This window comes from Macrobrachium nipponense, chromosome 2 (assembly GCF_015104395.2).
Source record: "Macrobrachium nipponense isolate FS-2020 chromosome 2, ASM1510439v2, whole genome shotgun sequence".
In the NCBI taxonomy this organism is placed as follows: Eukaryota; Metazoa; Arthropoda; class Malacostraca; order Decapoda; family Palaemonidae; genus Macrobrachium; species Macrobrachium nipponense.
The window spans coordinates 45,877,932-45,891,544 of record NC_087201.1 but is presented as its reverse complement, the minus strand read 5'-3'; the positions used below and the strand labels follow the sequence as shown (position 1 = coordinate 45,891,544).

The 13,613-nt window shown below is 39.3% G+C and overlaps 1 protein-coding gene across 3 annotated transcripts in view; it reads right to left on the bottom strand.

The window, feature by feature from the left end:
- Positions 1-327: 327 nt before the first annotated feature.
- LOC135220553 (probable 28S rRNA (cytosine(4447)-C(5))-methyltransferase) overlaps positions 328-13,613 on the bottom strand; it is a 116,693-nt gene continuing 103,407 nt past the window's right edge. For all 3 annotated transcript variants that reach the window (XM_064257751.1, XM_064257752.1, XM_064257753.1), the window contains exons 9-11: positions 11,925-12,140; positions 700-812; positions 328-538 (exon numbers count right to left, since the gene is read on the bottom strand). In XM_064257751.1, the coding sequence (XP_064113821.1) occupies positions 394-538; positions 700-812; positions 11,925-12,140 (474 nt within the window). In that variant the 3' untranslated portion in view covers positions 328-393. The remainder of the gene's footprint in view (positions 539-699; positions 813-11,924; positions 12,141-13,613) is intronic.

The following is a 13,613-nucleotide window of genomic DNA, read 5'->3' as shown; positions in this document are numbered from 1 at the left end:
GAATCTCGGACTTTCAGAAACCTTTCGTATCTTGAAAACTTTTCGTATGTAGAGCAGTAAAATTTTTTGTGTCGGCTTTCGTATCTCAAGTTTTTCGTAAGTTGAGCCTTTCGTATCTCGAGGTACCACTGTACTGGCATTGTTAAAAATTTCAAATGTTCTGCCTAGGAGGAACACTTACTTTTCTTGACAGAAAAATGTTCTGGAAAAATTATAAATTATCTTGACTTGCAGGAAAAAGCTTGTTAAATAAAACATTCTACACAATTTAACCTTTCATAATACATATTTATTTGTATTGGAAAAATACAGTAATATAAACACAAATGGAATTCTATCACTTATATTTGTCAAAAAATTAATATAAACTTCATGTGTATGAGGTTAACAAATTCATGACGCTCCTCCACTCATACTATCCTCCTCTGCAGCATTCTTAACACCATTTGCAAGCTTCTTTAATTTTGCAACAAAGAATCCATCAACATTGTATGTGTGAGGGTAGAGTCTTTTACAGAGATGCATTGAAGGATTAAATCTGTAATTAAATTATGAATTTATATAAGTAAACATTTGGATACTTAAACAATTCTACTATATCCAAAAAATTTCCATTGATCAGATAGCTGACAGTTCATATAATCTGACAATTAGATGGTTCAAACTTATCTCTAAAGAGAAAAATTAAACAAACTCTACCTTTTTTCTCTGTGGTTAACGAATCCAGGCTTCCCAATATCCAGGCCTGTTGGAACCAATTTTACATGCCTCTTCTGAAGTGCATACTCAATCACACTTTCATTTTCATCAATCTGTTAAAGCACATAAGTAAAATACCTACAGTCCAATTATACTGCAAAAATAAATGCAATAATAAAGATAAAAAAAACAGCAAAATTCATCAATCCAAAACAGAACAACCAGTAATTTAACTTACACAGTAAATAGTATACTGATACACAACCAAAAATTATAAATTATAAATTAAGGTAAATTTGCATTTCTCATAGATATACGTCACTGAAGTCTTTAGTATGGATATATCTTTGCAAAAACTGATTTTTGAAGCTTGGTAGCACCCAGCAAGAGAGGGGAGGGGGTCCACTCACTGACTCAACTGTCAGCTTTTCTTTTTCCTTCAACAACAGATAAATTAAAGGTTGTTTAAAATGGATAACTAAATACTTAAAAGTCTGTACATCTAGGGAGAATGGTAATCATCCTGATGTTCTTTCCAAGGCATAAAGAATCATGAAAGAATCAACCTGTTCCAACAGATGCCGAATGATTCAGTATCTGAGATGGAGTCGTGACCTGATAATCTGCCTTTCAAGGGTGATGCTGAAGACGATCCATGCAACACATCTATCCTCTTCGCCAATGCTGAAGAGAGACGGGATGCAGTCTTGAAAAACAAAAACTGTCTGACGATTCTCGTAAGGGCTCGCATCTCCTAAATAAGAGTCAAACGCCGTCCAGAGGCCTGAGGTCCCTGGGATGGCAAGACAGAGGAAAGTTTCTCATCAATAGTAGAATCTAAACTGAGGAGAGACAATACTACTTACGTGAAAGACTAGAGCGAGTGTGTATCCACGTCTTTCACATTTGCATTGAAAAGAAGTTAACTTTTGTGGTTCTGACAGAAAAAACCCTATCAATGACACAACCAGAAAGGATGGTTCTAATCCCTGAAATTTACAGAGGACTGAAACAGAATTTCAGCTGCTTCATTGCTGTCTGGCAAAAAAGCCTGTGCTTGCAATGAAGGCTTGAAGTCTTTAGCTGTGTACAACACATCTTGTAGCAGAACACTTTATGAATTAGAAAAATGTAACTAGACACCAAAAACGACTGTATTTGTCTGAAAAATCATTCTGAACCATCGCAGTGGCCTATGGGTCAATTGCGACGAAGCAGGAGACTTAGAGACTTTTGCTATGCTGTGGGGTAAACAGGAAGATGATAATGAGTCTAATGAGACATATCTCTATCTGGTGATTCTCGCAATGGCGAATGTGGACCAAAAGACATGAATCATACACAAGAATTCAGAGCCAACCAGACACCTAAGCCTGTGATGGCCAGAGAGAGAGATTCAAATTAGTAGTTAACCCTTGACAGAGGAAAAACAATACCAAGAAGAACAACATCTCATTGAGAAGGCAGTACGACAGTCCCCAGTTATCAGCACTCCGATTTTATGGTGCTTGTCTAGCATCATAAAATCAGCAATTTATGGCACCATAACATGACGAGTTCTGGTTATCAGCGCCATAAGGTGCCAATAATAGAGTTATGGCACCATAACATACCTAAAGGAGGCACTATTAACCGGATATCAGCGCCATAAATCAGCACCCTGCTGAGAACAGAGCATCCACTGATAACTGGGGAATGCCTGTACTCTGCCCCTCGCTCAACTCTTTAGGCTGAGTTGCCTAGTACTGCATTCCATCTTGGAATGCATTCGGCTTATAGTGCTATTGAGTGCAATAGAGATACACTCGAGCACCTGCATGTTAACTGAGACAAGAGGGAAAGAACACCTCTGGTCCAGTGATAATGCCAACCTTGTGGTATTGTTGCCAAGCAATATCACTAGTCATCTCAAAATCAAAACCAGAAACTCTTGGGAGGGCCAAAAAGCTGTCCTGAGTTTCAGGCTAAATAAAGAGAAGATACTATTTGCCTCCTGTCACACGCCAGAAAAGCTAACTTACAGGTATGTGCCTATTATTCAGACAGTGCAACTGATAACAAACACATGTCGAGAGGAGAATATACAAATATATTTATGGGCTCCTGTTAATCAAGTGCCAGTCTAATTATTCTTCAGACCTCCTTCATTCTCTAATGAAGAGAACAAAGATGAAGCTGTCCAGAAGGGGGGCTTCTACAGCAATAACAGGACACTGAAGATGACTAGTTCATGTCGAACCGATTGTTCCCACAACAGGAACAATGGAGAGGTCGAGTTCAGACTTCTAGGTGACATCCATCCTGAACAGATTGAACATATGTTCAGTGAGATCCTAAGATTGAACCACAAACATAGTCTCTCTTGTTCGAACTCTGAGGAGTAGACTCTCTGTAGAGTTCCTCTTGTTCCTTAACTCATCTCAGTGTATCCCAGGAAGTAGACGGAACTTGCGGTGATGACAGCAATGCACAGACTAGGCAAACGTATTCGCCTCACGGAAAAATACTTCCTGAGGGCAGAGTAGAGGTTCTACCTCACTAAAAAGAGCATTTTCTTCCTACAACTGATTCAATCGCACATACGCAAGCGATTGTTGAGCGGAGTTGAATGGGCCAAAAGTTGGCAAGCTTGCCACATCTTGCTATGCATTTGTCTTCTCCATGATTGGACCTCGCGAAGAGAACTACACAGAAAATCCTCCTAGCTCCTCCAGATGTCTTATCCCTCAGGACATTGACATCAACCTTGGCACCTCAAGAAGAGCCATTCTTGGCTTTAACAGGTGGGTCCGAGACGCCAATGTGGCTCGGTCCCTGCACCAGTACAGTGAACTCCCCTTACTCACGGACTTCGGATTCGCAGACTCACATATTCGCGGATTTCCCTCTGGAACATATACCCCCATTATTAACTGTATTTTTCTATGAGAAATATCCACAAATTCCTTTTCTTTTCTATCAAATTTATCACAAAATGCACTTTTTGTGGTAAAATCATTAAAAAAAACATATAATCTTTTTAGTAGTTTTTCTTGAGTTTCAACTAACAAAATACGCAGTTTTAAGCATTTTTATAGGGGTTTCTACTATTCATGGGTTCTAGCTATTCGCAGGGTGGTCTGATACCCACCCCCTGTGAATACAGGGGGGGAACACTGTATCACAACAGAGAGAAGACTCCATCACTCACTGTGAGTGTATAACCTCCTTCGGAGGTTGTACACTCAGAGAGACTCACAAACCAGTACCCGACACAGCCCTGGTTCCATAAGCAGCACCCTTGCAACCAGAGACAGGAGAACAAACCTGGTTCCGATATCCTGGGGCTCCTGAGACACTAGACCCTCCGGACAGCGTCACCCTTCCTCCTCCCAAAGGAGCAGGTGAGCCGATGAGAGAGCAACTTCTTCCTCCCCAGGGGTAGGATACAGACCCTTAGAAGTCTCAAGGAAAGACTTCTTAAAGGGCAAAGAAGCTACATTCCTCTTCTTAGGCCGGGAAGCCTTAAAAAAGGAAGGTAAGGAGGGGTCAGACAACGAAGATCATGACCCCTTTCTGTGTAACTAAACAGTCTGCCAAGATGACACCAGGACTGCTAGAGGACTGCAACGAGGGAAAGAAGGGTGTTATGCCATGGCAAGGAACCTCACTAATCAAGAGCAGACAGTTCATTCAGCAGAGCTGACCACTCAACTCAGCAGAGCTGGGCTGGGCGAGCCAAGCTGAATGAGTTGAGCAGATCACCACCACATAATTATGAGCGGTAATCGTCAGCAAAGAACTATCACTTCTTCCCAATTAACTGTCCTCCTTCAAGGCCAAAGCTTCAAGATGAAGAATAATGAGGGATTCTGTGTCTGATGTCGTACGTGTTCGGACCCTAAGGTCCAAGACATGAGGATGGGAGTGACCATTCACCCAGAAGGTGTTGGTATGCAGTACCATTCTCTGCATAAACCCAAACCAGACTGAGGAGCAAACTCTTCTGTACTACAGGTAAAGGCTCGTCTCACTATCCAGGCACTCGTGATAGTGAATGCTCAAGTGCCAAAATTCATAAGAATTCTCATGCTTGGCAAGATTCCCAAATCTAGTCCAAGCAATATTCCCAAATCTAGTACGACAATAATTGGGCAAGCCAGGTGCTCAGCAACACGATGAGGCAAAGCACTCAGCAAGAATAAATTTTTTAAAAAGTTTCAAATATGTTTTGAATATGCCGTATTTGATATTAATAATTAATATAGAAACCCACTTTTTGTGATAAGCCTTGCAAGCTGCCTTTCCCCTAGTGCATTAGGGGTCAGTGGCAAAGGTGTATTTACACCCTTATCACTTACTCTCACCCTTTAATAGTAAGGGCGCCACAGTATATTTAATGTTGGGGATCTTCTCTCATTTCGGAAAGCAATGCCTTTTGGTACGAGAGGAATATCCTTTTTAATCATATTTCCTTTTTTCTGCAGGCTAACAGTGAGCAAAAGTAGCTTACAGCAGTACATGGTTGGATATCTTTGTGTTGGCTATCTTAACCCTTGGAATTGTACCTGTGACTCGTTAGCATGCTGTGAGATTGGCCCTCGAGTGTGTGTAAGGTTCCCCTGGTGAATATCATATTAATTACCTGCTGCTGTCCTAGAGTTTCATCACTGGGCAGCATCTACGCAGCTGCCTTGTGGTTGTTAATGCTGGTTCTGATGATGACTATGTATAATGTACTTTACTGTTATATATTGTTTAATACAAAGGAATTAAAAATTACTTAGGAGGAGAGGTGAAGAGTATATGTCAATATTCTTTTTAGCATGTATAGTATGTTGACAGTATACACATACGTATATATCATTTATATTTATAAATCTTATCATACTGCCATATTAGAGCTACTTGCAACGTAGTAAAATATGAAGCGAATTATTTCATAAATATCTTTAGCTGTTTCTTTCTCTTCCGTAGCAAAGCACAAACACATGCAACATCAACAGTAGTTATCCATGTTGATAATGTTAGAAGTTCAACTGTTGCGGGCAGAAATAGCGTCTCGTCTGCGGGTACACATCAGTTGGCCACTAAGTAGTTGGCTACTTAGTGTCCTGTGTGCGGGCAGCCTCAAGTCCTCTTTTTCTTTTTCTCTTCTAGGAAGAGGGCAAAATTAAAGATAATGCTCACAACAGGCATTCAACTTTTCCTGGTACCTCGATGAAGGGTTCCTTGTCAAGTCTCTGAACTTAACAACAACGTAACCGAGGCCTGGTAAGCGGATATCATTTAGGAAGTATCTGCTCTCTCCCAGGCCTCAGTCATCTTCCATCGAACTTCCGCCTCTCCTGTGTTCCCAGAGCTAAGAGCTAGTCGTCTTCTATGTCCTGTTGTCGCCATCAAAGCCTCCCTTCGGGATAGCTTTACCTTCACTCTCTTCATTAGAGAATGAAGGAGGTCTGCTGAAAGCCTTCAATATTTGCCTCACTCGAATGATGAGGAAGGAATTAGGTGGGTGCTCAATCAACAGGAACCTTTTGAATATAGTACTAGTACATTCTCCTTGCAACATGCATCTGTTACTAGATGCAGCAGATGCAGCGACTGAATAGGAACATACCTGTAGGAAAGTTGTTTGTGACCGAGACAATAAGATCTTCATTAACACCCTGAGAGTTTTGGGATTTGATTTTGAGATACCCAGTGGTGTTGTTGAGCCACAACACCATAGTATTGGCATTTATCACCAAACAAGGGGGTTTCATTTCCCTCTTATTTTCGTTAACATGCAGGTAGTGCTCGAGTACAATTTTACTGCACTTGATAGCTCTATCAGCCAGACACATTTCCAAATGAAATATATTGGCTGGCAACTCAGCCTCTGGATTCGAGTGATGGGCAGAGCGTTGGTTTCTCCACAGACACTGTTCGTCTTTGTATTGTTTCTCCTCAATCGAGGCTTAAGGGGGCCAGCCGGCTAATGCCATTTTTTAAGGACAGACTTTGATATTCATACCACTTAATAAGGTGACTTGGGACATCTCCAAACCGCATATGATTTTCGCCTCTGACCTTCGGTTTTGTGACGCCAGGGCGATTTATCCCGAAAATAACCATTTTTCAAATTCTATCTCCTCCCTTAATATTTAATATTAAGACCTGGGATTACTACCATATATAGACCTGAGTAGACCTCCAATCGAATGGAGAGTTTTTTTCTAAAAGTCATTTTTTGCTAGATATGAATTTTTCAATATGTAAAAAAATAAACCATATAAATCAGGAGAAAAAAATTTATAAAAAAAAAAAAAAAAGACGAAACCAAAATTGGAAAAAGGGCTCTATTGATTGTTCTATAATGTCGTTCTGAGTTATATACCAAATTCCAATGTTATAGCTTTAAAAACTAGGTGAGAAGATAGATTTTGAAGGTCAATAAGTATAGTTTTGAGATACGGGCATTCAAAGTTTTCCTTCGTATTTCTATAAAGACAATGTTAATAAATAATGATTATTATGAATGTATATTTCTTTTTTGTGTATTAATAAACCAAAACTATTTTATTTATCATAATTTTAATCATAAATGATGATCCCTTTGCTCATATATCGCATGCCTGGGGCACTGCTTGAGGCAAGATGGGGCACTCCTTCCTACGCAATTCTTCTCTCACCCCTTACTAACTATTACTAATTCTTCTGATGTTACGAGATGTTTTCCATTGTATTTTCCTCTGGCATGAAGAAATTCTTGCCCGAAACAAAGATAAACAAACGTAAATGCAAGAAAATGTTGAGGTGAAACTCGAAGGTGTACTCTTTTTTTACAAAGACAATTTAATAAATCATGATTATTATGAATTTCATATTCCATTTTGGGTATTAAAAAACCAAAACTTTGTTATTTATCATATATGAAGATCTCTTTGCTCAAAGATCGTAGCCTTGGTTTGGGGACAGTGTGACGTGTACTGTCAGGCAAGAAGGGGCGTTACTAGCAACCCTTTACTACGCAACCCTACCCTCTCTCTTCACTAAATACGAGTATATTATGATATTCTGTAATAATACTAGATGCGTATTTTTTTCTTCGTCTGTATGTTAGCGAGATGTTTTCCTTGTCTTTTCCTCATTGGCATGATGAAATTCTTGCCGAAAACATACATAAACATACGTAAAGGCAAGCGAATGTCAAGAGGGGTGAAATAAGGAACGTGTAAACTACTCGATGTCTGTGATCGCACTAATTCATGACTGGCTGAGCCTGAAGATTCCCTTCTCGTCTCAAGGAATGTCTTACAGATGCCATTTCTCCCCAATTTCTTTGACAATAATTATAAAAATTTACGATAATAGAAGAAATATTGCATTTTCTTGTACGGATCAGTGTTTTAGGCTTATTGAGTTATGTTAACTAATTTCCCTGTAACTACGAAAGTAAGGAATTTTGACGAAATATTTCGTATAGTATTCTCAATTGCCATATGAAGCTCCATGAATTTTTTCATGAATTTGCATTTTCGCCTATACCTCTATATAAAGGGGGTTCTGGCCGGCCCTGGCCGGCCCCCTTAACTACAAATGAGGAAACTCTCTGTCTTGCCATCGCAGACACCCTAGGACTTTGAGAAGCATTTGACTTTCACTTAGGCTTCTTGTCTCGTGCTTTGCACACACCTTTGCGAGAATCATCAGACAGAGACATATCTCAGGAGATTCCATATCATCTTTCTGTTTACCGCCCCGTACAACAGAAGTTTGTAAGTCTTCTGCTCCATTGCACATGACCATAGGCCACTGTGATGACTTTGTTCACCCCAAAACGGAAATAGATAACAGAAGTCTTAGCCTGTTGCCCGACCTGCCTGCTCTGTTGCCAAGGTACAAAAGGAGTTCCTCCTTAAACCAACCTTCAGTGTCAGTGGCGGGAGCAGTTCCTCAGGCAGTACAATCCTTGTCTTTTCAAGGCTAAAACACTATTCAGCTTTCCTTGCAAGCAGAGGCTTTCTCACTGAGTAGCAGTGGAAATAGCTGGATACTTCTTTCAGCCTTCTGTAATTCCAGAGATTGGAGCTGTCTTCCCTGGCTGATGTCATCAAAAGGATTTTTCCTCCGGTTAGAATTGTGAGAGATGTTTCTCTCTGATTCAACTGTCATGATGTAGGTCCACATTCAGCCTAGTTTTAAAGAGGAATTAGTCGTTTCTCCTCAGCCGAGATTCAACTACTTATCAAAAGCTTCTCTCTTTCTTGTCATCATAGGGACCCCAGGTCTCTAGACGGCATTTGACTCTCGTTTAGGGTTCCTTTCTTGTACTTCGCACACGCCCTTGAGAGAATCATCGGACAGAGATTTTGTCTCTCAAGACCGTATCTCATCTTAGTCAGGCATTGGTGAAGAGGATAGACGATTTGCATGGACCTTCCTTAATATCACCCTTCATAAGGCAGGTATTCATAACTCGACTCCATCTCAAATGTTGTACAGTGGTCCCCCCGTATTCGCGGGGGATGCGTACCAGACCCCCCCTCGAATAGTTAGAATCCGCGAATGTTTGGAACCCCTATAAAAACGCTAAAAACAGCCTATTTTGTTAGTTAAAACTTAATAAAAACCACTAAAAAATTTTCATACTTGGTTTTTTTAATAGTTTTATCACAAAAAGTGCATTTTATGATGAAATTGATAACAAAAACCAGGAATTTGTGGATATTTCTCATAGAAAAATACTGCGAATGCGCGAATTTTCCGCGAATAATGCAGGGAAACGTTCCCGAGAGAAATCCCGCGAATGTGTGAGTCCGCGAATCCGGAGAACGCGAATACGGGGGGTCCACTGTAATCCACTCCAAATCATTCGACATCAGTTGCCAGATTCAAGTCCTTCATGATCCCCTGTGCCTTGGACTTTGTAATCGATGATCCAGATTGACATTTATAAAGTGGATATCTGTGACTTCCTTATTACTAGCTCACCCAAGAGAGAGAAGTGTCTAAGGACATGTCTTCCCCTGGGCTTAGTGAAACGATCGGAAGGATGTACTCTGCAACTGGCGATGACACCTTTACAATCTGCCCAAGAGCTCACAAGTCAACGGCTTGGTCCATTCCTCACATAATGAAGAATGTCAGACTGGAAGATAGGCATGGTTTCATCAGGACCACATTTACGATGTTCTACCTTTGGGTCTTTGCCCACAAGTCCTTGGAACCTTATTTCCTTGGCTGCTCAAAAAGCTGTGTTTTCTTACCCAGCTCCTTTAAGACGACAGATTGCACTTTGCCTGAAGTGTGCAGTTCTAGAGGTGATATCTACACATCAAGCTTCCTTTCTATTTTTCTTGTTAGAACCATAGAAGCAATCCCACTCCTTCCTCTAGCAAGGAGAGGAAGGAGACTCTGGCAATAAGACCTTTCTCGGATCTTTGCTTTAATGCCTACAAATCTTAATATTCTTCTCAGCTTTTTTCATATAAGTACTCGTTTGAAATGGTCTAGAAGTCTGACTCTTGATCTCGCAGTTCTTATACCCCAACAATTTGTCAGAGGCAGAGTACTCCTCCTTGCTCTTTCGACCAGGGGGAGTAGTCCAGGTGTGCGAACTCCAGTCAGTCCAGGAGACTCACTCAGATTCCTCCCTCCAACCAACGAGTCTTCCTAATGTAAAGGACTGAGGGTCTGTATACTGTGTGGGAACAAATCACAGTTTTTAAAAGTAACTTGTATTTTCCCTAAACATACAAACCTGAGGTCCCTAACATTTTAGGCCCATCTCATGCCACCCCTCAATCTGAAACCTGGACTTAAAGGCAAAGTGGAATGTTTACATCCGGGCAGGCGGGTCTCCCTGCCTACTGGATGGTAGTTACTGCCTAACCACCATGCTCAAGAGTTTTAACAGCCATGTTCCAGCTATGCCCTAAGCAATTCCTAATGTAAAGGATTTCAGGTTTGTATAGTTAGAAAAAATACAATTTACTTTTACATATATGCATCTTATCTGCTGGTTTGTGCAATCTTATTATTTGACACTTGGATAACGTTTATGTCAGTCACTGATTAAAGAAAGGATAATTGAGGTAGATTATGTTTAACACATGGAAGTCTAAGTACAGTAACACACTCACAAACTCACTATTATTTTTTATTTCATGCTACAGTATTCTCATTTAAACTATATTTTTACTGTATTTTCTGCGTTTGTTTGCATACAGTACATAATTAAGTATGCACACACTTAAAGCACCCTGTTTGCTGTTAGCTTGCCTACATATGAAATCTGCATTTCAAATATTTTTAAAGTGATTAGAGATGAAATATCAACAATGATAAAATATTCTCTTGGGTACTGTTATGATTTGTATGATAGTCATATTTAGAGTCCATTAAAACTTCTATGTACATTGAAATGTGATACAGTACATCAAGAAAAGCAAAAACAATGGCAACATGTACATATGGACGCATGCACTTACTGGACAGCATTGTGAACAGCTTTCCCTAGTAGGTTCAATTCTGAGAATGCAAATATTACCAATGGCAGACAAATGGTTGGTATTTTTTTATATAGTACATATTACAAAGAAGATATAAAATGGATTATGCAAGTTAAATAACATTTTCATGACCATTGCTTTTATCTTCAACACTGCTGTAATAGCCTACGTGGTTTATGTATATGGATACAGTGAGTGTAACATGTAGGCTAGCTTAGATCAAAACTTCACAAATCTTATGTCTTGTGTATGGCAATAAAATATGGTAATAAAACTAATTAGAAAGTTACTGTATAAAAATACAATACTGGTCATAAAACCACGGTAGACTCATTTATGAGAGGGAAAAAGAAGGGGTTGCATTTTTTTCAGTGTATTTATGCAGTAAATTTTGGTAAAAATATGGGGTAAAAAGGTAGATATAATTGCCGTTTGCACAAATGTTTCATTTTAATGTGTAATAGTTGTTATTTATAAGCATAATTGATGGCTTACAGTTAAGAGGTATAGATAAGGTTAGGTGAGGAAGGGTATGTAGTTGCCCTTGAACAACACTAAATTTCTTTGCTCGCCATTATCCTGATTTTGCCATTATCCAACAGGCCCTTGGCTCTATTAATCCAGATAATTGAAGAGTTACTGCAATTAAAATTTGGGCTGGATTAACATTTGTTGACAATCACACCTAACCTGTCATGATTTTAATAATAGGGTATTTATACTAATAACTAAAAGTTTGTACAAACTTACCAAAACTGAACAGGTTGAATACACAATGTAACCACTCTGACCATCAAACTTATGAGTGGCATCAATTGCAGCAAGGAGCAGCTCCTTCTGCAAATGACCACACCTCTGGATGTCTTTGAGGTCTTTTCTTGTCTTGACACCCTGATCTTTGCTGATAACTCCCGTACCTGAACAAGGTGCATCCAGAAGGACTCGGTCAAAGAAAAGAGGCATCATCTGAGGAGAAAAATATTTTTCCTTCATAAGGTTCTTTTATGACTATACTGCAACAGTTAAAATTGGTTATCATCATAGCTTGAATCAATTTCCTAATCCATATCTGATCATCAACATGCTGACTGATAACATTTTCAATTCTCCACTAATAGTAAACTCCATGCCTAATAAAATTTAAATTTTCATGATGAAATTTATTGTTTGGATACCTGCCTGCTGTTAAAAACAGCTTACATAAGTTAGGCGAGGTCAGCATTCAAATAAAAAGAATGCTTGGCTGACACAGATGGGCTGTCTAGTTCATTTATTCTCCACCCAGTGGGTCTCAATTGGTTTAATTCTTGTCAGTATTATTCTTAACAACCCACTAAGGTGTAGGGAAGTTGGATGGGTTTTACATTAACAGTTGGTAAGTATCCAATTACAGTAATGAATTTTATTATAAAAATTTATATTACAGATAAATGTTACATACTGTTAAGATAACTGATTCCCATATTGAGAGAGGGATGACAGGCAAGTGCAGCTAAAAAAAACTGCTCTGCCAAGAGAACTACAAGTTTCCTAGATGAACCAAAAACATTCTTACATGATCCTTCCTGACTAGTATTGCCCCCAAAAGGTGGATCCCTCAGAGGAAGTAAGGCCTTTGTGTATACCATGGTCAGCATAGCCTTAAAGAGAGCCACCTCTTCAGATACAGTGTTTTAACAGAGACCCTAAAAGGAATACCTATAGATTTGAAGATACACACCTATACATACAAAAACCCAAAACATATTTTAACACTAAAGAAAGTACAGAAAAGGTTACTTTTTCAATCAGTTCAGGAAATGAATGTACCTGCTAAAACTACATCTCTAAAGTCCTGGAGGTTGAATACAGAATTACACCTCCACTGAACTGTTATAACTACTATGTCCTCTAAATATAAATTTTTAAAAAGACCCAACAATGTACCTACCACCCGTACATCAGATGATTGTTGACCTTTGCTAAACAATGCACCTACCACCCGGACATCATATGATTGCTGACCTTCAGCAAAGGTAAAATGTTGGGGTTAAGCTTCTTGCAAGCTACCTTAACTAAACCATAAACAAAAAAGGAAAACAAGCTTTTTAGAAACATGAGAGTTCAGTTTCCTAACTACACAACATAAATGATTTACATTGTTCTAATAGGCTCTAATCTATCTGCATATACTTGCCATTACAGGGCATATAAATGCCTCCTCATTATTACCCAAAAATGGGTCAAGTTCAGTATCTTAACCCTCGGAAAAGATTTTGTGTTAGCCATTCTTAGCTCTAAACAAGAACAGGAACAAAATGCAGTGCGTCCTCGACTTACAGCAGGGATCTGCCCTTGCACTGCACTGTAAGTTGATTTCTGCTGTAAGTCCTTTTCTCGCCATTAATAGCGATTCAACAGAGGTTAACAGAGGTTAACAGCACTGAAAAAGCATCGTAA